The 27931-nt window shown below is 47.2% G+C and overlaps 1 protein-coding gene across 6 annotated transcripts in view; it reads left to right on the plus strand.

Moving 5' to 3' along the window:
• znf521 (zinc finger protein 521) overlaps positions 1–27931 on the plus strand; it is a 530556-nt gene that overhangs the window by 435019 nt on the left and 67606 nt on the right. For all 6 annotated transcript variants that reach the window (XM_078541146.1, XM_078541148.1, XM_078541147.1 and 3 more), the window contains one exon: positions 11748–11863. In XM_078541146.1, the coding sequence (XP_078397272.1) occupies positions 11748–11863 (116 nt within the window). The remainder of the gene's footprint in view (positions 1–11747; positions 11864–27931) is intronic.

Genomic DNA, 27931 nt, shown 5'->3' on the forward strand with positions numbered 1-27931 from the left:
AGGGACCTTGTCAAAGGCCTTACTGAAATCCATGTATATAACATCCACTGCCCTTCCATCGTTGATCATCTTTGTCACTTCCTCGACAAACTCGATCAAGTTAGTGAGACACGACCTCCCCTTCACAAAACCATGCTGCCTCTCACTAATACGCCCATTTGCTTCCAAATGGTAGTAAATCCTGTCACGAAGAATCTTCACCAATAATTTCCCTACCACTGACGTTAGGCTCACCGGCCTGTAATTTCCTGGATTATCCCTGCTACCCTTCTTAAACAATGGAACAGCATTGGCCATTCTCCAGTCCTCTGGGGCCTCACCCGTAGCCAGTGAGGATACAAAGATTTCTGTCAAGGCCCCAGCAATCTCCTCCCTTGCCTCCCTCAGTACTCTGGGGTAGATCCCATCTGGCCCTGGGGACTTATCTACCTTAATATTCTTCAAGACGCCTAACACCTCCTCTTTTTTGATCTCAACATGATCCAGGCTATCTACACACTCTTCCCTAGACAAATCGACCGCTAAGTCCTTCTCTTTGGTGAATACTGCTGAGAAGTATTCATTTAGTATCTCTCCTATTTCCATTGGCTCCACACACAGATTCCCACCTCTGTCCCTGAGTGGGCCTACCCTTTCCCTGGCTACCCTCTTGCTTTTCACGTATGTATAAAAGGCCTTGGGATTTTCCTTAATCCTGGTTGCCAGTGACTTTTCATGACCCCTTTTAGGCCTCCTGACTCCTTGCTTAGGTTTCTTCCTACTTTCTTTATATTCTCCACGGGCTTCATCTGTTCCCAGCCCTCTAGCGCTTACGAAATCTTCCCTTTTATCTTTGACTGAATTATTAGCAGGGTAAAACATCTTGCAGTGTCTCTTTGCCAAGCCAATTGGTGCTCATTCTGTGTAAGTGTTGCGATTTGTTTATCTCATTCCCCATCAATCTTGGGAACGGTTTGAGAACTTAGGCAAGTTCCCCTTACAGATGTTACACGCACATTTTAAAAAAATCACCAGAGGAATTTCTCTGCTTGCGATCGCACTAAAGGCAGTAACGCGTTCTGGCAGCAGGACCTGGGAAATGTGAGGCGTGGTTACAGCCTGAAAAGTTGGGAGAAACTTGTGGCTCTGGTGCCAAAAGAAAAGTCCTGGGGGAGGAATTAATGATTCCCACAGACTCCGCACCTTCCAATCTTCTTCGAAAAGATTGGTTGTTTTTTTTTTGCTCTACTGTCATGAAGCAGATTGTTTGTTGGTGTGCACACTGAGGCTCGAGGCTAACTTGGGTTCTGTTCCCGAGCCTCCTGTGCATGCGGTTTACTTGATAAGTACAGTTGGATGTTCCCCAGGTCCGCCTCTCTGTAAAGCTATATTGGTGACTGCACAACATGGTGTGTCCACCCTTACCCGCCTCTCCCTGGGTTAGCTCATCTGTTGCTGCAGGCGCTGAACTGCCTCAGGGTTCAGAGGATCAGAAGGACCTCCAGATACTTTTTCCACTTATCTTTATCCCTTTACTGCTTCATATTGCAGAGGAGACCTTTCAGCCCATCATCGTCTGCTGTCTCTTGGAAAGAGCTGTTCACTTAGTTTTGCTCCCCATTGCCCTTCCCTTGATCCCTGCATTTTTTTTAACATTCCAGTATTTATCCAATTCCCTTTTGAAAGTTACTCCTGAATCTGCTTCCACCGCCCTTTTCGGGCAACATGTTCCAGATCACAACAGCTCACTGCATGAATAAAAATCCTCCTCATCTCCCCCATCTGGATCTTTTTCCAATTCCCTTAAATCTGTGTCCCGATGGTTACCGACCCTCCTGCCACTGGAAATGGTTTCTCCTCATTTCTCCTTTTATCAAAACACTTCGTAATTTTGAACACCTCTATTAAATCTCCCCTTAACCTTCGACCTTCTCTGCTCTAAGGAGAACAATCCCAGCTTCTCTCCCCGTAACTTTAGGCCCTCATCTGTGGTACTTTCTTGTCAATCTCCTCTGCTCCCTCTCCAAGGCCTTGACATCCTTCCTAAAGTGCGGTGCCCGGAATTGGGCATAAAATTCAAGTGGAGTCCGAAACAGTGATTTATAAAACAAATGTTTTAGCAAATCTTCATTTTTTTATAGTACTCCTGTCGTCTGTTTATGAATTGCCCATAAGGTGAAGACGGCATTGGGTTTTTGATTGTGAAACCCTCCATAGCCAAATCAGTTACAGCACATGATGAATAGGCACCTGGGAGAGCATCCAACCGTCTACCCCTGTAGTTGCTGGGCTAATCTTTACACCCTTTTTCTGAACAGGGGTGTAACATTTGCCATTCTCCAGTCCTATAGTACCACCCCTGAGTCTAAGGAAGACTGAAAAATTACAGCCAGTGCGTCCACAATTTCCACTCATTTCCCTCGGTACCCTTGGATGCTCCTAATCTGGTCCTGGTGCTTTATAGAAACATAGAATAGGTTCTTGATTGGTAAGGGGATCAAAGGTTACGGGGAGAAGGCTGGAGAATGGGGTTGAGAAACTTATCAGCCATGATTGAATGGCGGAGCAGACTCGATGGGCCGAATCGCCTAATTTCTGCCCCTATGTCTTATGGTCTTATGGAAACATAGAAAGTAGGAGCAGGAATAGGCCATTCAGCCCTTCAAGCCTGCTCCGCCATTCATTATGATCATGGCTGATTATCCAACTCAATAGCCTGCTCCCACTTTCTCCCCATACCCTTTGATCCCTTTCACCCCAAGAGCTATATCTAACTCCTTCTTAAAAACATACAATGTTTTGGCCTCAACCACTTTCTGTGGTAGCGAATTCCACAGGCTCACCATTCTCTGGGTGAAGACATTTCTCCTCATCTCAGTCCTAAATGGTCTACCCTATATCCTCAGACTGTGACCCCTGGTTCTGGACTCCCCCACCATCGGGAACATCCTTCCTGCATCTACCCTGTCTAGCGCTGTTAGAATTTTATAGGTTTCTATGAGATTCCCCCCTCATTCTTCTGAATTCCAGCGAATATAATCCTAATCGATTCAATCTCTCCTCATATGTCAGTCCCGCCATCCCAGGAATCAGTCGGGTAAACCTTCGCTGCACTCCCTCTATAGCAAGAACATCCTTCCTCAGATAAGGAGACCAAAACTGCACACAATATTCCAGGTGTGGTCTCACCAAGGCCCTGTACAATTGCAGCAAGACAACCCTGTTCCTGTACTTGAATCCTCTGGCTATGAAGGCCAACATACTATTTGCCTTCTTTACCGCCTGCTGCACCTGCATGCTTACCTTCAGCGACTGGTGTACAAGGACACCCAGGTCTTGTTGCACATTCCCTTCTCTCAATTTATAGCCATTCAGATAATAATCTGCTTCCTGTTTTTGCTGCCAAAGTGGATAACCTCACATTTATCCACATTATACTGCATCTGCCATGCATTCGCCCACTCACTCAACTTGTCCAAATCACACTGAAGCATCTCTGCATCCTCCTCACAGCTCACCCTCCCACCCAGCTTTGTGTCATCTGCAAATTTGGAGATATTACATTTAGTTCCCTCATCTAAATCATTAATATATATTGTGAATAGCTGGGGTCCCAGCACCGATCTCTGCGGTACCCCACTAGTCACTGCCTGCCATTCGGAAAAGGACCCATTTATTCCTACTCTTTGTTTCCTGTCTGCCAACCAGTTTTCTATCCATCTCAATACACTACCCCCCAATCCCATGTGCTTTAATTTTACACACTAATCTCTTATGTGGGATTTTGTCGAAAGCCTTCTGAAAGTCCAAATAAGCCACATCCACTGGCTCCCCCTCATCAACTCTACTAGTTAGATTCTCGAAAAATTCCAGTAGATTTGTCAAGAATTATTTCATAAATCCATGCTGACTCTGTCCGATTCTGTCACTGTTTTCCAAGTGCTCAGCTATTAAATCTTTTATAATGGACTCTAGAATTTTCCCCACTACCGATATCAGGCTGACTGGTCTATAATTCCCTGTTTTCTCCCTACCTCCCTTTTTAAATAGTGGGGCTACATTAGCTACCCTCCAATCTGTAGGAACTGTTCCAGAGTCTATAGAATCTCGGAAGATGACCACCAATGCATCCACTATTTCTAGGGCCACTTCCTTAAGTACTCTGGGATGTGGATTATCAAACCCTGGGGATTTATCGGCCTTCAATCCCATCAATTTCCCCAAAGCCATTTGCCTACTAATACTGATTTCTTTCAGTTCCTCCCTCTCACTAAACCCTGTGTTCCCCAACATTTCTGGTATGTTATTTGTGTCCTCCTTTGTGAAGACAGAACCAAAGTATATATTTAGTTATTTAGTTATCCACTTTAAGTAAAGCTAACTCATCCAATATCCTCTCCTTATCAATTTTATACCATTCATGTGTTTCAACTACCTCCTCTTTCACCATGATCAGGGCAATATCTTCTTTCTTGGTAAAGACAGATGCAAAGCGTAAATTCAATACCTCAGCCATGCCCCCTGCCTCCAAGTGTAAATCCCTTTTTTGGTCTATAATCGCCTCCACTCCTCTTACCATCTTTTTACTATTTATATGTCTGTAGATGATTACTGGATTCCCTTTTATTTTAGCTGCCAGTCTCTCCTCACACTCCCTCTTTGCTTCTGTTTTTTGTTTTTCATTTTCACTTGTTTTTCACTTTTCACTCTAAACCTTCAATGTTCAGCCTGACTGTCAGTTGCATTATCCACCTATCATCTGTCATAAGCACACTTTTTGTACTTTGTCTTAATCGCTATCTCTTTTGTATCCCAGGGAGCTCTGGATTTGTTTGCCCTACCTTTCCCCTTCATGGGAATATACCTTGACTGTACTTGATCTATCTTCTCTTTAAAAGCAGTCCATTATTCAGTCATAGATTTTTCTTCCAACCTTTGATTACAATTTATCTGGGCCAGATCCATTCTTACCCCATTGAAGTTGGCTTTCCCCCACTTAATTATTCTTACTCTGGACTGTTCTTTGTCCTTTTCTATAGTCAGCCTCAACATATGATACAATAATCACTGGCCCCTAAATGTTCTACTGACGCTTGATCTACTTGGCCCACCACATTCCCATGAACCAGGTCTAGCCGTGCCTCCTTCCTCGTTGGACTGGAAGCATACTGCTGAAGAAAACTTTCCTGAACACACTTTGGAAACTCTTGCACCTCCCTGCCCTTTATGCTACTACTATCCCAGTCTATATTCAGATAATTATAGTCCCTCATTATAAGTACTCTATAGTTCTTGCACCTCTCTGTAATCTCCTTGCAAATTTGTTCCTCTACATCCTTCTCACTAGTTGGTGGCCTATAGGCTACGCCGAGCAATGTAATTGCACCTTTTTTGGTCATTAGCTCTAACGAAATAGATTCTGCCCTTGATCCCACTGGGACATCCTCTTTCTCCAGCACTGCAATGCTCTCCTTAACCAATACAGCCACCCCTCCCCCTTTTCTTCCTCTCCTATCTTTCCTGAACACCTTGTATCCAGAAATATTTAACACCCAGACCTGCCCTTCTTTGAGCCAGGTCTCTGTTTTAGCCACAACATCATATTCCCACCTGGTGGTCCGTGCAGACAACTCACCAGTCTTATTTACCACAATCTGTGCATTCACAAACATGCACTGTAACCCTGATTTAGACATTATTATTTCCCTCTTATGCTGGACTTACTTAATACCCTAATATTTCCCACTGTAATACTATCTGTCTCTCCCACTGTTCTGTGCACCTTGGTATTCCTCTCTGACATTATCGCCTGGCTCCCACACCCCTGCCAATTTTAAATCCTTTCCAATAGCACTAGCAAATTGCCCCAGAAGGAAATTGGTCCCGGCTCGGTTCAGGTGTAACCTGTCCGGCCTGCACAGGTGCCATCTCCCCCAGAGCTGGTCGCAGTGTCCCAGGAATCTAAAGCCCTCCCTCCTGCACCATCTTTCTAGCCACACATTCATCTGCCTTATCCTCCTAGTTCTGTACTCACCTGCAGGTGGCAATAGGGGTAATCCGGAGATTATCACTTTTGAGTCCCTGCTTGCTAATTTAGCTCCCTAAATTCAGACTACAGGACCAAATCCCTCTTACTACCCGTGTCATTGACACCAATATGGACCACGGCTGCTAGCTGTTCACCTTCTCCATTGAGGGTGCTTTGCAGCCACTCAGTGGCATTTTTGACCCTGACACCATAGAGGCAACGCACCATGTTTTATTCACATCTTCTGTCACCAAAACGCCTATTCCTCTAACTATTGAATTACTCTCATCAGCATGTAGAACTGAATACTGGTTGGAGAGTGGGATGCACTCAGGGTACACCCTCACTACCTGCCTGTTTCTCCCTGACTGCCTGGTGGTCACCCATTCCCTCTCTCCCCACATACTCTTCAGCTGTGGGGTGACCACATCTCTAAACACGCTATCCACAAAGCTCTGAACCTCGCAGATAGACCATAAGACATAGGAGCAGAAATTAGGCCATTCGGCCCATCGAGTCTGCTCCGCCATTCAATCATGGCTGATAAGTTTCTCAACCCCATTCTCCCGCCTTCTCCCTGTAACCTTTGATCCCCTTACCAGTCAAGAACCTATCTATCTCGGTCTTAAATACGCTCAATGACCTGGCCTCCACAGCCTTCTGTGGCAATGAATTCCATCGATTCACCACTCTCTGGCTAAAGAAGATGCAGTGACGCATTCCCGGAGGTTTCATCACAAGGCCTCCTGCCTCCAAACGCCCCCACCCCCATACTCCCGCCATTGTCAGTCCATCGCGCGGTGTCCATCCTTCCCACAGCCAATCAGAGAGCAAAAGAGACTCTTCATGACCTGATCGGATGACCCTGGACTAGTCAGTCAAATTGTCTTTGCCTCTCCAATCTCCAGTGCTTTCACAACTGACAACCAAACGCGTTGAAGGAAAACGAAGAAGACACGACATTTTTATGAGGACCTCAATGATCTTTCTTCCACGTGTCGCTCCCTGCCCTGTCCTGAAGATTAATATTCAATTACAGGAGGCTCCATGGCAATCCTGGAGCGTTGGTAACCCTCACCCACCATCATCAGTGAAACCGCCCCTCCCCCCCCACCCCATGTCAGATTTGATAAGATGGTTATCAGTTTTCAGTGGAGGAGCATCCAATGTCAGTTCGCTGCAGAGCTTGACAAGAGGCTGGGTATTTAATTAATGATGCTTGGTTTATTGTTGTTTGAGACAGACTCTATCATTATTCCTTGCCTGTCTATCTATAATGATAGCGTGTCAACAAACCTTCTAGGTCACAGTGCATCAGGCATCCTTCAGAAAAATCTCTTTTCCCAACCCAAACAGTGCCTGTGGCATATACCATTCAATTATTAATGGTGTGTCTCACTGGTAAACTTCCCTTCGTTTTTTTTTTTTAGGCCTTGTTTGTATTCATTAAAATTGAAAGCATTGCTGCTGTGGTTTCTCGAGAATTCGCTGTCAAAGGTGGGCTAGACAAACTGGTTCAAAGATCAACCTTGGGTCTCCTGCTTTGGGCCTGCGGCAGCCTCTCCCAGCTCCCATCCTGGGCCTTAGGAAGACCCTCGATCAGTCCGCTGCCCGCCGAAGGTGCTCATTACACTGTCCTCGTGTTAGCCGAGGAAGAGGCCTGATGATCCCTTGGCGTCACTTATAGCCACTGCCTGACCAGACGTGAGGGCTCCAGAAAATACCTCCCCGGCCCTAGTGCTTTACATCACATCAGCTAAAAGTACAAGCCTGAGACAGAAAGCCCGAGCAAATTGCCACATTTTCGCTGCCCTGATAAGGGTCTTGATAAGAATAAATAAGGAGAAAATGTTTCCAGTGGCAGAAAGATCAGTAACCCGAGGACATGGATTTCGTATAATTGGCAAAAGAACCAGAGAGGAAGATGAGGAGATTTTTTTTTTTTAGTCACACAGTGAGTTGTTGTGATCTGGAACGGCTGCCTGAAAGGGAGGTGGAAGCAGATTCATTGGTAACTTTGACAAGGGGAGTTGGATAAATCTTCAAAAGGAAAGAATTTGAGGGCTTTGGGGGGGAAAGAGCAGGGGGAGTGGGACTAATTGGATAGCTCCTTCAAAGAGTTGGCACAGGCACAATGGGCAGAATGGCCACCTGTGCATCGAGAGTCAATAAAGGACAGCACAGACAACTTAATAACGGTGAGCTGCAGGACAAACAGCAACATCCAGCGGCAACTGAGAGACTAGAGCAGCAGCAACAATCAAATACAGAGCAGAGGAATATTGCAACTAGACAGAAGCAGTTGTTCACGCAGAAAGGATTTACAGAGTAACTGGAAAATGAGAGAGAAATTGAAAACAGGGAGTGCGGAGATGTTGCAGGAGATGCCTTTAAGGGATATCAACATGACATCACTAGAAGGGAAATGTGTCTTGTGATCCAGTCTTGGTTTCACTTCTGCTTTGAGCAGAGCACACGCACACAGCTCTGATGCCTTCAAGCGTTCTGCCTATGAATAACTGTTCCCTTGTACCTAGCCTAAATAAATGAACCCACAATGTGTTTATTCAATCCCTTACGAGCGATTGGTGCCTTACAAAGTCAATAAGCTGAAGCTGTTATATCATTATAATAACGAGAGAAATATTACAAAAAGGGAAGGAATTGGTTAAAGGAAGAAAAATAAAAGGATGAGGTAAAAATAATTCAATGTGGATTATAAATGCTGGCATGGGCTAGTCGGGCCAAATGGGCTGTTATAACAGTACTGTAAATTTAATGTAGCTTACACCGTGCTGTTAATGAAGAATGTGAGAGTGTGTGTAGGAGGGTTTGAGAGAGAGCGTATGGGCAGAATTTTACAGTCCACCGTGGTGAGGGTAGGCTGGAAAATGCAGTGAGCTGGTGGGAGGGGCCATAAAATTCCACCCTTTGTTTAAGGGAGTGTGTGCGAGAGAGAGTGTGAGAGAGCTTGTGAGAGTTTGAGTGAGACAGTGTGTGTATTAGAGTGTGTGTGTGTGAGAGACTGTGTGAGTGAGTGTGTGTATCAGTTGAGAGTGTGTGTGATTGTGAGAGGGAGTGTTTGAGAGTGTGTTGATGTGTGTTTGTCTGAGAGTGTGTTTCTTGAGGGTGGTTGGCAGAGTTTGTGTGTGTGTGTGAGAGAGAGTGTGTGAGTGAGATAATGTGTTGGAATGTGTTTGTGAGAGAGTGTGTGTCGATAAGAGTGTGACTGAGAGAGTGTGTGTATATTGGAATGTGTGTGTTAGAGAGTATGTCTGAGAGTGTGTTGGAGTGTGAGTGTGAGCGATTGTGTGTGTGAGAGTGTGTATATAGAAACATAAGTATAGAAAATAGGAGCAGGAGTAGGCCATTTGGCCCTTCAAGCCTGCTCCACCATTCATTATGATCATCCAACTCAATAGCCTGCTCCCGCTTTCTTCCCATACCCTTTGATCCCTTTCGCCCCAAGAGCTATATCTAACTCCTTCTTAAAAACATACAATGTTTTGGCCTCAACTACTTTCTGTGGTAACGAATTCCACAGGCTCACCACTCTCTGGGTGAAGAAATTTCTCCTCATCTCAGTCCTAAATGGTCTACTCCGTGTCCTCAGACTGTGACCCCTGGTTCTGGACTCCCCCACCATCGGGAACATCCTTCCTGCATCTACCCTGTCTAAGTCCTGTTAGAATTTTATAGGTTTCTATGGGATCCCCCCTCATTCTTCTGAACTCCAGCGAATATAATCCTAACCGACTCAATCTCTCCTCATATGTCAGTCCCGCCATCCCAGGAATCAGTCGGGTAAACCTTCGCTGCACTCCCTTTACAGCAAGAACATCCTTCCTCAGATAAGGAGACCAAAATTGCACACAATATTCCAGGTGTGGTCTTACCAAGGCCCCTGTACAATTGCAGCAAGACATCCCTGTTCCTGTACTTGAATCCTCTGGCTATGAAGGCCAACATACCATTTGCCTTCTTTACCGCCTGCTGCACCTGCATGCTTACCTTCAGCGACTGGTGTACAAGGACACCCAGGTCTCGTTGCACATTCCCCTCTCTCAATTTATAGTCATTCAGATAATAATCTGCCTTCCTGTTTTTGCTACCAAAGTGGATAACCTCACATTTATCCACATTATGCTGCATCTGCCAAGCATTTGCCCACTCACTCAGCTTGTCCAAATCACACTGAAGCATCTCTGCATCCTCCTCACAGCTCACCCTCCCACCCAGCTTTGTGTCATCTGCAAATTTGGAGATATTACATTTAGTTCCCTCATCTAAATCATTAATATATATTGTGAATAGCTGGGGTCCCAGCATCGATCCCTGCGGTACCCCACTAGTCACTGCCTGCCATTCGGGAAAAGAGCCATTTATTCCTACTCTTTGTTTCCTGTCTGCCAACCAGTTTTCTATCCATCTCAATACACTACCCCCAATCCCATGTGCTTTAATTTTACACACTAATCTCTTATGTGGGACTTTGTCGAAAGCCTTCTGAAAGTCCAAATAAACCAAGTATATGTGAGAGTGTGTTGGAGTGTCCGTGTGAGAGAGGGTGCATGAGAGAGTATGTGTGAGAGTGTGTTGGAGGGTGTGTGTGAGTGAGAGAGTGTGTGTGAGAGGGTGTATGAGTGAGAGTGTGTTGGAGTGTGAGTGTGAGAGATTGTGTGTGTGTGACTGTGAAGTGTGTGTGTGAGAATGTATTGTGTGAGAGTGTGTTGGAGAGTGTGTGTTTGAGAGAGTGTGTGAGAGGCCGTATATGCGAGTGTGTGTTGGAGTGAGTGTGAGAGATTGTGTGTGTGCGTGTGTGAGAGAGTGTGTATGTAGAGTGTGTTGGAGTGTGATTGTATGTGTGTGTGTGACTGTGAAGTGTGTGTGAGAATGTATTGTGTGAGAGTGTGTTGGAGAGTGTGTATGAGTGAGAGATTGTGTGCGAGAGGGTGTAGATGTGAGAGTGCGTTGGAGTGTGAGTGTGATTGTGTGTGTGTGACTGTGAAGTGTATGTGTGAGAATGTATTGTGTGAGAATGTGTTGGAGAGTGTGTTTGAGTGAGTGTGTGTGACAGGGTGTATATGTGAGTGTGTGTTGGAGTGAGTGTGAGATATTGTGTGTGTGTGAGTGAGAGAGTGTGTGTGTGAGAATGTATATATGAGAGTGTGTGTTTGAGGGAGTGTGCGTGAGAGAGTGTATATGTGAGAGTATGTTGGAGTGTGTGTCTGAAAGAGTGTGTGTGAGAGGGTGTATATGTGTGTGTGTTGGAGTGAGTGTGAGAGATTGTGTGTGAGAGTGTGTATATGTGAGTGTGTGTTGGAGTGAGTGTGAGAGATTGTGTGTGAGAGTGTGTGTGAGAGGGTGTATATGTGAGTGTGTGTTGGAGTGAGTGTGAGAGATTGTGTGTGAGAGTGTGTGTGAGAGAGTGTGTGTGACGTGGCCCAGATCTTCCAGTTTTCGGAGTGTTGGAGACTCGACACACCGAGATGCACACCGGGACCCCTTGGAAATCCCAGCGCACCGACTCAGTGGGAATTGCTGAGGAAGTTTGAACTTCCAATGGGGAATTTCCCAGATCCCTGGGATCTGTGTGTGTGAGTGTGTCTGTGTGTGTTTGAGTCCCTGTGTATGTGTATGTTGGAGTGTGTGTGTTTGTGTATTAATGCTTGTGTATATAAACGACTGCACCACCTTCCAGAACAGTCCATTAACTCTTTTGCCTTTCTTCCTTCTCCAGTGTTTGTTCAAGCAAGCAAGTTGCAGCATCATATCTTTTCTGCCCATGGCCAGGAGGACAAGATCTATGACTGCTCACAGTGCCCGCAGAAGTTTTTCTTCCAAACAGAATTGCAGGTATTTGAGAATAATTATGCTGTGTTGATGACACGTGTTATTTATGACTCTTTGCTACAACAGAAATCACCCTCTTTTAAAAAGATGTTCCATTGCGTGGGATTTTTTTTTTAAGGATCCCAGGCGGATTGTGGGAAGAGGGGGAGGCCATTCTACCCCTCGAACCCATTCTGCCATTCAACGAAATCATTGACATCCATTTACCTGCCTTGACTCTGTGACCCTTTACACCGTTGAGTTGAAGAATCCATCGATCTCGGATTTGAAATTGTTAATTGGACGATGGTCCACTTCCTTTTGCAGAAGAGAGGTCTACAAATCCACCACCCTTTTGGTGAATAAGTGTTTCCTAATTGCTCTTCTGCGTGTTCTGGCTCTGACTTTAAGGTTATGTCCCCTTGTCCTCGACTCCCCGACGGGCAGAGAAAGTTTCTCTCTATCTACTCGATCAGTTCATTTCAAAATCCTAAAAGCCTCCATTAAATCACTCGTTAACCTTCTATATTCCAGTTAACAGAAATTTAACTGAGCCTGAATTATAAATGCAAATTTTTTGAATTCAGGGATTGGTTGAACCTGAGACTCCAATTCGGAGAGTTTGTGGTTATGATTCACCCTCAATTAGATTGTGATGTCTTGCCCCATTCAGTATGGATCCATTTATTTTGTTGTTTGTTGTTATTCGTTCCCGGGATTTGGGCATCGCTGGCATTTGTTGCCCATCCCTAGTTGCCCCTTGAGAAGGTGGTGGTGAGCTGCCTTCTTGAACTGCTGCAGTCCCTGTGGTGTAGGTACAGCCACAGCGCTGTTAGGGAGGGAGTTCCAGGATTTTGACCCAGCGACAGTGAAGGAACAGCGATATATTTCCAAGTGAGGATGGTGAGTGACTTGGAGGGGAACTTCCAGGTGGTGGTGTTCCCATGTGTCTGTTGCCCTTGTCCTTCTAGATGGTAGAGGTCATGGATTTGGAAGATGCTGTCTAAGGAGCCATGGTGAATTTCTGCAGTGCATCTTGTAGATGGTACACACTGCTGCTACTGTGCATCGGTGGTGGAGGGAGAGAATGTTTGTGGATGTGGTCATCAAGTGGGCTGCTTTGTCCTGGACAGTGTCAAGCTTCTTGAGTGTTGTGGGAGCTGCACTCATCCAGGCAAGTGGGGAGTATTCCATCACACTCCTGACTTGTGCCTTGTAGATGGTGGACAGGCTCTGGAGAGTCAGGAGGTGAGTTACTCACCACATCTGACCTGCTCTTGTACCCACAGTATTTATATGGCTGGTGAAGATAAGTTGATGCAGCACTAACATATCGATTGCGCTAAGGTATTATGTTAATTTTGGTGAAACCTGTAAATTATGAAGACCTTAGGAACTGGCTTCAGCTTGTCATATTTTGCAGCTGTTCTTATTTTCACAGGGGTCGGTGGATGTACAGGAATAAAAATTGCAGATGAAGGGGGAGTTCTTTACCCAGTGTGCATATTGGCAGAAGGCTGTTCTGGCCCTGAGACAGAACCATGCTCACATTCATTCCCAGAGATAGAGGGGTTTCTCTGTCGCTATGCATGCTGGGTAAAGAGTTTGCCATTCCACAAGAGCTGTTTCTCCCATAGGAGCTTCTTCCACCTCACACTCGCCAGCATATGCTGAGCTGACAGGGATTTGGGAGTAGGACAGGAGCAAGCTGCATGGGGGTGGGGGGGGGGGGGTGGGGGGGGTGGGGGGGGGGGGGTGGGGTGGGGGGGGGGAGAACATCAGGAATCCCAACTCTTTTGCCCAGAGAGCGGTGAGAATGTGGAACTGGCCACCACAGGAAGTGCTTGAAGCAAATATTATAGATATACTTGAGGGGAAGCTAGATAAGAAAATGGAGCAGAAGGGAATAGAGGGTTATGATGATTGATTTAGATGAGGAGAGATGAGAAAAGACTCACTTGGGGCAAAAAAGCCAGCATGGACTGGTTGGGCCAAATGGCCTGTTTCTGTGGTGTAAAGTTATCGGCCCCTCCCATCCAGCGGGATTTTTACGGTCCCACCGAACTGAATGAGATTTAAATGGCTCGCTGCATCCTCCGGGGTGAGTGGGTGGGGGGAGGGGGACACACTACGGGGAGGGGGCATTAAATCCTGGCCTTGGAGTTGCGCTACTTCCTTTAGCAGATAATATTGTATCGCTAAATATTGGACTGTAAGGAAAATAGTTCCAGGTATGAGGACCCTCAATTACACGGATAGATTGGAGAGGTTGGGACCGTTCTCCTTGGGGAAGAGAAGGCTGAGAGGAGATTCGACAGAGGTGTTCAAAACCATGAGGGCCCTGGACCGAGTAGATAGGGAGAAACTCTTCCCACTGGTGGAAGGGTTGGCAACCGATTTAGGGTGAATGACAACAGCCGCAATGATGACCTGAGGATATAGGAACATAGGAACAGAAGTAGGCCATTCGGCCCATCAAGCCTGCTCTGCCAGTCAGTTAGATCATGGCTGATCATCCAACTCAACACCACTTTCCCCACGCTATCCCTTGATGTCATTAGTATCCAGAAATCTATCAATTTCTGTCTTGATCATACTCAATGATTGAGCTTCCTCAGTCTCTAGGGTAAAGAATTCCACAGATTCACCACCGTCTGAGTGAAGAAATTCCTCCTCATCTCAGTGTTAAATGGCCTGCCCCTTATCCTGAGACTGTGTCCCCTGGTTCTAGACTCACCGGCCAGGTCACACATCCTATCCACATCTACCCCATCACGCCCTGTAGATTTCAATGAGGCCACCCCTCATTCTTCGAAACTCTGGGGACTGCAGTCTTTGGGCAGGATATTCTGGCTCTGCCCACCGCTGGCATCGCCTGGTCCCGCTCTACCACAGTCAATGGACTTTTGTATGGCCCACCACATCCCCCAGGGTGGATCCCACCAGGGCTGGGCCAGATAATCCCAGCTCCAGTCTTCTCACTCTCTCCTAATAAAGTTATCCCAGCACCCCCAGGGACTAATCCCTCTGTGGCAGAGATATCCTTCCTTAGATAAGGAGACGAAAACTGTACAAGATACTCCAGGTGAGGTTTCACCAAGGCCTGATATGACTGCAGCAAAACATTCTTACTTCTGTACTCAAAGAAGAAACTTTTTCACACAGCGATTAGTTAGGACTTGGAATTCGGTGTCTGAGAGTCTGGTGGTGGCAGGTTCCATCGAGGCATTCAAGAGGGAATTGATTAACTATCTATGGATAAGAAATTTGTAGGGACACGGGGTAAGATCAGGGGAGTGCAGCTAGGTGAGTTGCTGTTGCAGAGAGCCAGTACAGACAAGATGGGCTGAATTACCTCCTTCCGTGTGGCAACCATTCTGTGATAACTGACTGGGAACAGCACATGTTTCACTCGCCATCTCGATCAAATGTCTAATCGGTGGGATATGATTCTAACTATGAGACATGAAATCAGGACCCTGTCTACCCTCCCAGTTGGATGTAAAAAGATTTGGTTGCATTATTTGAAGACGAGCAGGGAGTCCCCTCCACCCTGATGTCCTGGTCAATTTTTAATCCCTTCACCAACATGATTATCACATTGCTGTTGGTGGGAGCTTGCTGTGCACAAATTGGTTGCCATGCCTCTACATTTCAACTGAGACTACACTTCAAAACTACTTCATATGATGTAAGAGCTTTGGAATGTCTTGAGGTTGTCAAAGGTGCGATATAAATTCACCTTTTTATATCTTAAAAGATTAAAATTTGCTGTATTTTTTTTTGACATTTGTTAGAGGGAAAGTTATGAACAGGAATTGAATTAAGTTCCCTCCTGCCCCCCGCCCCGATCACAGGGGTTGATACCATGGATGGGCAGTAGCACAGAGTGGGTTCTTTACACCAAAACCAATCCCATCTACACATAATCATAGAAAAAAATCATAGAAACTAGGAGCAGGAGTAGGCCATTCGGCCCTTCGAGCCTGCTCCGCCTTTCAATATGATCATGGCTGATCCTCTATATCAACACCATATTCCCACTTTCTCTCCATACCCCTTGATGCCCCTAATATCCAAAAAATTATCAATTTCTTTCTTGAATATACTCGGTGACCCGGCCTCCACAGCCTTCTGTGGTAGAGAATTCCACAGATTGACCACCCTCTGAGTGAAGACATTTTTCTTTATCTCAGTCCTAAATGGCCTACCCCATATCCTGAGACTGTGGCCCCTGGTTCTAGACTCCCCAACCAGGGGAAACATCCTCCCTGCACCCAGTCTGTCTAGCCCTGTTAGAATTTTATACGTTTCAATCAGATCCTCTCTCATTCTTCTAAACTCTAGTGAACACAGGCCCAGTGGAACCAATCTCTCCTCATACAACAGTCCTGCCATCCCCGGGATCAGCCTAGTGAACCTTCACTGCACTCCCTCTATGGCAAGTATATCCTTTCTTAGGTAGGGAGACCAAAACTGCACACGGTACTCCAGGTGTGGTCTCACCAAGGCCTTGTATAACTGCAGTAAGATATCCTTCCTTCTGAACTCAAATCCTCTCGTAATGAAAGCCAACACACCATTTACCTTCCTAATTGCTTGCTGCACCTGGTGTATAGGAACACCCAGATCCCTTTGTACACCCACATTTCCCAATAGATCACCATTTAAATAATACTCTGCCTTTCTGTTTTTCACACTAAAGTGTATAACTTCACATTTGTCCACGTTATACTGTATCTGCCATGTGTTTAACCACACACAACAACTTATCTAAATTGCCCTGAAGCCTCCTTGCATCCTCCTGACAATCCCGCCCAGTTTTGTCTTGTCAGCAAACTTGGAAATACTGCATTTGGTTTCCTCATCCAAGTTATTTATATATATCATGAATAGCTGGGGCACCAGCACTGATCCCAGTAGGAAATCAATCATCACAGCAATGTCATCAAACCAAAGGAATTTGTAATACCGGGTTACTAAACTCCAAGATTTTGTGTCATTTAGCAACAATATATTGCATTTATATTGGAGTAAAACATTCTAAAGTATGTCACAGGAAAGTAAGGAAGTGAAATTTGACAACCGTGAGGAGATTTTAGGGCAAATGACCAAAAACTGGGTCAAAGAGGTAGGTTTAAGGTACATCTTAAAGGTGGAAAGCGAGGTGGAGAGGTTTAGGGAGGGAATTCCAGAGGTTGTGGTCTAGGCAACTGAAGGCAAGGCCGCTAATGGTGGAGAGATTAAAATTGGGGATGCTCAAGAGGCCAGAATTGGAGGGGGGGCAGGATCTCGAAGGGTGGTGGTGTAGTATGCCTTTAAGGAATCGCAGCATGCCATCAGTCGAAGGGGAGTGTATCATGTGATCCACACTCAGTCTCACTTTGGCCTGTGAGCAGAACACAGCATACACAGCTCTGCTACTGTCTTCAAGCGTTCTACCTTTGTATAAGTGTTCCGATGTGCCTAGACTCAGTAAATGAAGCAACAACATGTTTATCCAATCCCTCATGTATGACCTGTGCCTTTATATCACGACTATAAACACAACAACATGGTGTTCAGCAGTGGCCAAACAGCCTGACAGGTACAACATGGTGAACATGCTACATGGCATGAGACGATCCTAATCGATTTGGTCAGACCACAAAGAGTTCACAGCACGGAGAGTGTTGAAATCTCAGTGCGGTGACTGCACAGGAAAGCGTTGAAGACACAGCGTCAGGATAGGATGCTCGAATAAAGAGCTGGTCAGCAGACAAGATTCCCTCATGGTGAGACTGCAGTGGACAGCCTGTCAGTTCCATGAGTGGGATAGCGTGGTTCGAGAGGACCAGCACTGGGTTAGCCGGAGAGGTGAGTGTCCTGGGCGTGGGCCGGATCATAGCGCTTGAGGGAGAGTCAAACAAAACAAAAAAACCAAACGAAACCATCGTAAAAATCAGGCTAGAGAAGGTGGAGATTCAGAAAAGCATGAGAAAGCGGCTCCAGTGACACCTACCCCAGGTACGATAGGAGAAGGTAGGTCAAAGGGATGTTGTCAAAGTGTCCACGACATTCCCCAGTTTGAATTGGGATGCAGCTGACTGACTATATCCAAATTCAGAGTGTTTAAACAGCGTACAGAGCTTTGGTTTCTTGATTCAGGTGTGTCTGAACCAGACAGGCAAGCAAGCCATAAAAATTCGGCTAGCAGTTGAGAATGGAGGTCTACACAGGCTGGACACATCAGGATTGACAGCAGAAGACCAGTTCAGTATCAGGTTAAACTTCCGTATTCATCGACTGAAGTTCATAACGTTTTGACAACAGTCTACAGGATCCATAGACCACTTGGTCAGCCGATGCAGAGGAAAGGGCACGTACTGTGACTCTTTTCAAGCTCTGTGCTAGCAGACGGAGTTGTTGAGTTGATGATCGCATCCACACCAATGGAAGAATTCCAGCAAGGTCTACGAGACAAGCCCAAAACATAATAGCATCGAAGAGCTACTGAAGGATGGACCTAAGTACGAAGTGATCCTCGGAGGTTGACAGGGCTCACAGGTCTTCAGTACAACCCCAATTGTTGATGTACTTTCTAGAATACCCAAACCTAGCAAGACATGTGGAAGGTGCGGCATTCTGCACGCAGACAGGAAATGCTCAGCTTTCCATCAACCCTGTAAGGCATGTGGCAGAAAGGGCCATTAGCAGCAGAGGTACACTAGAGCAAAGGCTGATGCAGCGACAAAGAGCCATGATGCACTGGTCCAAACAGACCCTACACAACGGGTACCTTCAAGCAGTAAGAATGACCATCCGCTATCCCGTCAGAAACATATACCTGAGTTGATTAATTGACAAACCAGAAAATAATGGATGATGTGCACAACGAGACGAAAAGCAGTGAACACATTTCACGCCATCGATCTCATGGAAAACATTGATATTGTCACACCATCCAAAGTGTTTACCAAGATTCAAATGATCTGCCCTATGAAAGTTGGTAGCTATTCTTTATTGGCCAATATTGACACAGGAGCAAGTTCCGACGCACTACCTCAAGAAGCTTGACAGTATCCAGGACAAAGCAGCCTGCTTGATTGGCACCCCATCCACAAACATTCGCTGTGAAAGACCTGGTGAACCTGTTATCAGGTCTAGGAGAGGAAAGACCAGCGGGAAAGCTCCTCCTGGGCTGGACTGCAGTTCCCGGTGTGGCCGCGATCACAGGCTCCTGAGAAAGGCCAACTATGCTGAGCGTGTGGGTGCCGGAGCCCCGGTCTGTCTGGCCGCCGTGCTCGAATATCTGACGGCTGAAATCCTCAGGCTGGTCGAATTTCACCCATCTGCCGTGGTGGGATTTGAACCTGGGTTCCCCAGACCATTACCCTGGGTCTCTTGGATTACTAGTCCAGTGGCAACACCACCACCTCCCCCAAGCTCTGAAGCTTCGAGCTTTCTATCCATCTATATCTGTTCTTAAAAACAGAAAATGCTGGGAAAACTCAGCCAGTCTAACAGCGTCTGTGGAGAGAAAAACAGAGTTAACGTTTTGAGTCCGTATGACTCTTCTTCGGAGCTCTGAAGTTTTTCCAGCATTTTCTGTTCTTGACAACAGATTTCCAGCATCCGCTAGTATTTTGCTTTTATATCTGTTCTCATGTGCCTAGTCTCAATAACTGAATGCACCAACATGTTAACCCAATCCCTTATGAGTCATTGGTGTCTTTACATCATTATAACTACATGACAGGTGGAGGAGAGAGATAGGGAGGAGGTTAAACACATGGAGATAAGTTGAACTTATTATAATTTGTATGGTTTGTATCATTTGTAATGAGTCTGGAGCAACGCGAGGGGAGAGTTTGCTTCTGTGCACCTGTTTTTAAAGTCGACGTACCCGAATCAATTTTGCAATTCTGTCTGAAACTTTGGATGAAATGGAAATGGAGAGCGCTGTGGGAAATGCGTGTTGTCATTTCTATATTGAATTTTTCATACTCAAGGCAGGAGATCTGAGTGGAGGGTAATTCATACCATGGGAGCACCGTATCTGCAGAGAATGATATTTATATTCCTTACAGCCCAGTTGTCGCATAGAAACACACACACAGAAATTCTATTGAAACATTTTACTTGAAATCAGAAATTTATGCACATTTCAGTGTCTGAAAATTCTGGGAACACAACCTCTCGTAAACAGGCAATTGCAAATGTATTTGGAAACAAATACTTCATCCCTCACACATATATCTCAACACATTGGGAAACTGCAAATTGTTGTCAGTGCCGAATCCTTTCTAAGGTTATTGTGTAATTGTGAAGCGTGATTAAAACCAGTGCCAGCCGGGGCTCTGTGGGTAGCGCACTCGCCTCTTGAGTCAAGAAGTTGTATACCCGCGGCCCCGCTTGAGAAACTTGAGCGCAAAGTCCAGGCTGACGCTCCACGTGCAGTACGAGGGAGTGCTGCAGCGTCAGAGGAGCCGCGTTTCAGATGAGACATTTAACCCAGGTTGCATTTACTCTCCCGTGACATGAAAGGTCAATTTCGGTATGAAGTTCAGTACCGGTGTGATACCAAGTACGTCGGCCTTATGTCCTAGCGGCTGGCTGACTTAATCAAACAGCGTGTTCCTTCAGTTGTTCATGTTGGGCAGAGTACAGACCCTACTTAACCAGCCCACGCTTGCAAAGCCCAAAACAAGGCATCTGTTGTTAGCTTTGACTCCGCAATTGGGCAGCACTCACTGAACAATCCTGAGTGTGCTAATAGCTACACTCGCGACCAATTCAGGATAACCAGTCGAGTTTGTAGTGTGGCTCGTTTACGCTTGCCTGAAGCTGCTTTTATTCATGTGCAGTGACCCACTCTGTGCAAACAGAAGGGATATTTTCAAGCCTTGCATCTTTTTTGAATTACCCGGGAGCTTGGAGAGCCTATAGTTCCCCGTTGCTTTTTTTGTAGTAATGCCTCGACCAATCAGAATTGACCTGCTAACCAATCAGCATCCTTTTCTGTGGTGTAAATTGTTGTGGTGATTTGAAATTTGGCTTTATTGTGTTTGCCTGATGAGCGCAAGACCAAAAGATTCAGCAACATGTCTCTCTTTTCAGTGATATTCAAGTTCTGAACTACCAGGTGATAGTTTGTACATATAAGATTTCATGACCAGTGCTGCATTGGAGAGGGTGCAGAGGAGATTCACCAGAATGTTGCCTGGGATGGAGGGTCTGAGCTATGAGGAAAGATTGGATAGGCTGGGGTTGTTTTCCTTGGAGCAGCGAAGGTTGAGAGGGGACCTGATAGAGGTGTATAAGATTACAAGGGACATAGATAAGGTGGATAGGAAGGCACTTTTTCCATTAGTAGAGGGGCCAATAACAGGGGGCATAGATTTAAGATACGAGGTGTAAGGATAATAGGGGAGTTGAGGAGAATTGTTTTCACCCAGAGGTGCTGTGAGTTTGGAACTCACTGCCTGAAAGGGTGGTTGAGTCAGAAACTCTCATAACATTTAAGAAGTATTTAGATATTCACTTGCGTTGTCATAGCCTCCACGGGTATGTGCCAAGCACTGGAAAATGGGATTAGTGTGGTCAAATCTTTGTTGACCGGTGCGGACACGATGGGCTGAATGGCCTCCTTCTGTGCAGTAAATGTCTATGAGTCTATTTGGAGAGCAGTTCTCCCCAGTGTCCTGGGGTTTGTATAGTTCACTCAACCAACATTGCTAAAAGATAGATGACCTCATTGCAATGAACAAATTGGCATTTCCCTACATTGTAACAGTGACAATGTTTAAAAGTTATATCAGTGGCTCTGAAAGGCTTTGGGACTGGTGAGATCCTGAAATGATAATTTTATAAAAACAAACATGTGGAGGAAGACAAATGAAGTTTTAGACCTAAGGCCTTGAGTTGGGTGGAGTTGAGAGACTTGAGGGAGGGTGGGGGGCAGTGAGTGTGGCCGGGTGGTTAACAGTGAGGTTGAGTGTCTTGGGCTACAGGAAGATATAGACGGGATGGTCAAATGGGCAGATAAGTGGCAGATGGAATTTAACCCTGAAAAGTGTGAGGCGATACACTTTGGAAGGAGTAATTTGACAAGGAAGTATTCAATGAACGGCATGACACTAGGAAGTTCTGAGGAACAAAGGGACCTTGGCGTGTGTGTCCATAGATCTCTGAAGGCAGAGGGGCATGTTAGTGGGGTGGTGAAAAAGGCATATGGGACACTTGCCTTTATCAATTGAGGCATAGATTACAAAAGTAGGGAGGTCATGTTGGAGTTGGATAGAACCTTGGTGAGGCCACAGCTGGAGTACTGTGTGCAGTCTGGTCGCCACATTATAGGAAGGATGTGATTGCACTGGAGGGGGTGCAGAGGAGATTCACCAGGATGTTGCCTGGGATGAAAAATTTAAGTTATGAAGAGAGGTTTGATAGACTTGGGTTGTTTTTGTTGGGGCAGAGAAGACTGAGGGGTGACCTGATCGAGGTGTACAAGATCATGAGGGGCATGGACAGGGTGGATAGGGAGCAGCTGTTCCCCTTAGTTGAAGGGTCAGTCACGAGGGGACACAAGTTCAAGGTGAGGGGCAGGAGGTTTAGGGGGGATGTGAGGAAAATCTTTTTTACCCAGAGGGTGGTGACGGTCTGGAACGCACTGCCTGGGAGGGTGGTGGAGGTGGGTTGCCTCACTTCCTTTAAAAAAGTACCTGGATGAGCATTTGGCACGTCATAACATTCAAGGCTATGGGCCAAGTGCTGGTAAATGGGATTAGGTGGGTAGGTCAGGTGTTTCTCACGTGTCGGTGCAGACTCGATGGGCCGAAGGGCCTCTTCTGCACTGTGTGATTCTGTGATTTTGTGATGAGGCAGTGATGGGCTGCAAGGCCAGGGGGAAAAATCATGGCCCTGGTTCTTCTCCTGTTTCCGACCCCCACAACATGCATGTTATTTTTTCCCACTTTCAAAATTCACCCACCAATTTTCTTTAATTTGAGCTCTTCATACTTAATCGTAGCCACCATCGTTGATATGCCACCCGACACACTTTGCGTCAGAAGTGTGCGCATGTTTTTCTATTCTTTCTGAATGTGGTGGTCATTGACTAGGCCATCATTTGTTGTCCATCCCTAACTGCCCTTGAGAAGGTGGTGGTGAGCCTCCTTCTTGAACCGCTGCAGTCCATGTGGTGTAGGTACACCCACAGTGCTGTTAGGGAGGGAGTTCCAGGATTTTTACCCAGCGACAGTGAAGGAACGGCCGATATATTTCCAAGTCAGGATGGTGAGTGTCTTGGAGGGGAACTTGCAGGTGGTGGTGTTCCCATCTATCTGCTGCCCTTGTCGTTATAGACGGTAGCGGTCATGGGTTTGGAAGGTGCTGTCTAAGGAGCCTCTGACAATGCAGCACTCCCTCAGAACCGGCCCTCCAAAAGTGCAGTGCTCCCTCAGTATAACCCTCTGGCAGTGCAGCATTCCTTCAGTACAGGGTGGTAGTGGTCGTGGGTTTGGAAGGTGCTGTTGAAGGGGCTTTGTTGAATTGCTGCACTGCATCATGTAGATGGTACACACTGCTGCCACTGTGCATTGGTGGTGGAGGGAGTTGCTGGTGGAGGTAGTGGATGTGGTGCCAATCAAGCAGGCTGCGTTGTCCTGGATGGTGTTGAGCCTCTTGAGTGTTGTGGGAGCTGTACTTATCCAGGCAAGTGGGGAGTATTCCATCACACTCCTGACTTGTGCCTTGTGGATGGTGGACAGGCTCTGGAGAGTCAGGAAGTGAGTTACTCGCTGCAGAATTCCCAGCCTCTGACCTGCTCTTGTAGCCACAGTTTTTATATGGCTAGTCCAGTTCAGTTTCTGGTCAATGGTAACCTCAAAATGTTGATAGTGGAGGACTGAGTGTTGGTAATGCCATTGAACGTCAAGAGGCGATGGTTAGATTCTCTCATGTTGGAGATGGTCATTGCCTGGCACTTGTGTGGCACAAATGTTAATTGCCACTTATCAGCCAAAGCCTGATATTGTCCAGGTCTTGCTGCTTATGGACATGGATTGCTTCAGCATTTGAGGAGTCATGAATAGTGCTGGACATTGGACAATCATCAACGAACATTCCCACTTCTGATCTTATGACGAATAGAAGGTCAGTGGTGAAGCAGCTGAAGATGGTTGGGCCAAGGACTCTACCCTGAGGAACTCCTGCTGTGATGTCCTGGAGCTGAGATGATTGTCCTCCAACAACCACAACCATCTTCCTTTGTGCTAGGTATGACTCCAACCAGCAGAGAGTTTCCCCCCTGATTCCCATTGACTTGCAAATTCTTCAGCCTTACCTTTTAAACTGATGTCATCATTCAGGATAGGGATCTTTGTGGAGCCTCCTCCTCCTGTTAGTTGTTTAATCGTCCATCACCATGCATGACTATGCTGCAAACCCCATTTCGGAAATTTAAGGGGCCTCGTTACACCCAAAAAAGCCCATTTCTCCCCCGTCCCGGCACCTGGTCCTTTCTGTTTGTGAATCTTGCTGAGTGCAAAGCGGGCGTCAGAACTCCTACAAGCTAGAAGCTGCTCACTGACGCTCATGGACGGCGGAGTGCTTTCTAGAATCCTCCGCTGCTGAGCACTCCCTCGCATTATCATTAAAGCTCACGCAATTCTCATTGACTCCTCTAGCCGCAGGCTCGGGAATTCATAAAATAATCTGCATTCCTCTGATAAAACCTTCCAATCTATTGAGTCAATCTCGGCAAAGTGACGTAAATAAACAATGCTGGAGCCACCAGTAACATTTATTAAAGATTATTGTGCTTTCTCCTTTTATTAATTAGAAGAACTCTCTTGGATGAAGTGTTCCTCAGTTCTAAGAATGAGTCATCATGCACTTGTCTAGAGATGTATATAGAGACACAGTCTATCATTAATGCTTTGAAAGTTTAATACTTACAAATGCTCATTTTAACTCATTATATCTAAAAACTGATCTTATCGACAGAGGCAATATGATAATATCAGACAAGAACCATGTGCATAAAATGTCTTGACTCAAGCTAAGGCAACTGTGTATTGGAGTTCAAAATGGCCATTCTTTATATTTGTGTCAAAACACAAAGCCGACTCTTCGGGCTGAATCTTGACAGGAGTGGGCTACAGCAGTCGGGAGAGGGGAAAGTTCAGGCAGGGAAAAGGCCCCGGGCCATAGACACCGTTGCCAAGGGAGGACTCAGGGGAAGGGTCAGGAGTGGAATGGCCTTCAGAGGGGGTGGCAGGGGTAAAGTAAAGATTGAGATCCTAGGCTTACCTTGCCCTCCAACCAGGCCTGGAGAAGGGTGAAGGAAGCAGCACCCCCAACAGAACAGTCCACGAGGTGAGCAGGAAAGGAGGGACTGAGGAACCTGACATGTTCTACTCAGCCAATGGTTGCTGTTGTTCAGGACAATGGCAGTCATTGGCCGAGCAGCTGGTCAATCAGGATGGTTTATGCAGCAGTTTGGTTGTTGGTTGTGGCAGTGTCCAAGCAGCCAATCTGGCATGTAGACCATCCCGACTGACAGGTCTCTTGGCCAGTGAGCCTGAGAGGCCCTAGAGCACAGGCCCTGGTCATTCGCACTGTGTGCACCCCTCCCCCTCTCCCGGGCCCTGGTCATTAGCACTGTGTGCACCCCTCCCCCTCCCTCCCAGGCCCTCGTCATTCGCACTGTGTGCACCCCTCCCCCTCTCCCGGGCCCTGGTCATTATCTCTGTGTGCAGCCCCCTCTCTCCCAGGCCCTGGTCATTAGCACTGTGTGCACCCCTCCCCCTCTCCCGGGCCCTGGTCATTCGCACTGTGTGCACCCCCCCCTCTCCCAGGCCCTGGTCATTATCTCTGTGTGCAGCCCCCTCTCTCCCAGGCCCTGGTCATTAGCACTGTGTGCACCCCTCCCCCTCTCCCGGGCCCTGGTCATTATCTCTGTGTGCAGCCCCCTCTCTCCCAGGCCCTGGTCATTCGCACTATGTGCACCCCTCCCCCTCTCCCCCGGGCCCTGGTCATTAGCACTGTGTGCACCCCTCCCCCTCTCTCCCAGGCCCTGGTCATTCGCACTGTGTGCACCCCTCCCCCTCTCTCCCAGGCCCTGGTCATTCGCACTGTGTGCACCCCCCTCTCTCCCAGGCCCTGGTCATTCGCACTGTGTGCACCCCTCCCCCTCTCTCCCAGGCCCTGGTCATTCGCACTATGTGCACCCCTCCCCCTCTCTCCCAGGCCCTGGTCATTCGCACTGTGTGCACCCCTCCCCCTCTCCCGGGCCCTGGTCATTATCTCTGTGTGCAGCCCCCTCTCTCCCAGGCCCTGGTCATTCGCACTGTGTGCACCCCTCCCCTCTCCCCCAGGCCCTGGTCATTATCTCTGTGTACACCCCTCCCCCTCTCTCCCAGGCCCTGGTCATTATCTCTGTGTGCAGCCCCCTCTCTCCCAGGCCCTGGCCATTAGCACCGAGTGCACCCCTCCCCCTCTCTCCCGGGCCCTGGTCATTATCTCTGTGTGCACCCCTCCCCCTCTCTCCCGGGCCCTGGTCATTATCTCTGTGTGCACCCCTCCCCCTCTCTCCCAGGCCCTGGTCATTATCTCTGTGTGCACCCCTCCCCCTCTCCCGGGCCCTGGTCATTATCTCTGTGTGCACTCCTTCCCCCTCTCCCAGGCCCTGGTCATTATCTCTGTGTGCACTCCTTCCCCCTCTCCCGGGCCCTGGTCATTATCTCTGTGTGCACCCCCCTCTCTCCCGGGCCCTGGTCATTCGCACTGTGTGCACCCCTCCCCCTCTCTCCCGGGCCCTGGTCATTATCTCTGTGTGCACCCCTCCCCCTCTCTCCCAGGCCCTGGTCATTCGCACTGTGTGCACCCCCCTCTCTCCCGGGCCCTGGTCATTAGCACAGTGTGCACCCCTCCCCCTCTCTCCCAGGCCCTGGTCATTCGCACTGTGTGCACCCCTCCCCCCCTCTCCCGGGCCCTGGTGAGTTGGCAGGAAGTGGGGCAGAGGGGTTTGTTGGTGAGAGTCAGATGTTATTGTGAAGGGAGATTATTGTTGTGTTTGGGAAGGTCAGTTGCGACCAGACCCTGGGTTTGGGTTGTGTTGTCTAGAGTCACATGTAGGCCAGACCGGGTAAGGATAGCAGGTTTCCTCCCCTACAGGCCATAAGTGAACCAGGTGGGTTTTTACAATTCCAAATTTAAAAGCACCAGCTGCTGACGTGGGAATTGAACCCCTGTCTACAGGGTATTTAACTTGGGCCTTTGGATTACCACTACATCACCGTACCCCCTTGTTTGAAGGTATGAAAGGGAGCAGTGAGAACAGGAGACAATGTTTCACCAGGCTCTGCAATACCTTGGGCTGGGCATTATGGCTACAATTCCAAATCAAGTCTCTGTGCTGGGTTCCATCTCAGCCTCGAAGATTAAGAGCTCTTCCCAACATAACACTAACCTTTACTTGCTTCACTTTCGCAAACGTCTCCTGGGAAAGCAGTGACTCTGCCAACAGAGCGCCACATACAGACCCGCCTGAAACTCCAGGCAAACACAAGGTTAAATTCAATCGCGCCCAGACTCGTCTCACACACGACTCCAATCACAACAACGTGCATTTATATAGCACCTTTAATGCGGCGAAACATCCCAAAAAACATTTCACAGGAGTGATTATCAAACTGGATTAGATACTGAGTCCAAGAAGGAGATGTGAGGACTGGTGACCTATAAGCTTGGTTAAAGAGGTAGGTCTTAGGGAGCATGTTAAAAGAGAGGCGGAGAGGTGGTGAGGTTTAGAGAGGGAAGTGCAGAAAGTAAGGGGCAAGCTGCAGAAGGCATGGCCGCCAAGGGTGGAGCCATTAAAATCAGTGATGCTCGAGAGGCCGTAATTAGAGGAGCGCAGAGATTCTCGGAGGGTTATATCGGTTGCAGGAGATTACAGAGGTAGGGAGACGTGAGGCAAGGAGGGACTTGAGAAATTTAAAACTGAGGCGTTGCTGGACTAGGAGCCAGTGTAGGTGAGCAAGCACATGGGTGATAGGATGTGGGCAACAGAATATTTTGCATAAGCTGAAGTTTACGAGGGGTAGAAGC

This window comes from Cetorhinus maximus, chromosome 4, assembly GCF_964194155.1.
Source record: "Cetorhinus maximus chromosome 4, sCetMax3.hap1.1, whole genome shotgun sequence".
NCBI classification, from domain to species: domain Eukaryota; kingdom Metazoa; phylum Chordata; class Chondrichthyes; order Lamniformes; family Cetorhinidae; genus Cetorhinus; species Cetorhinus maximus.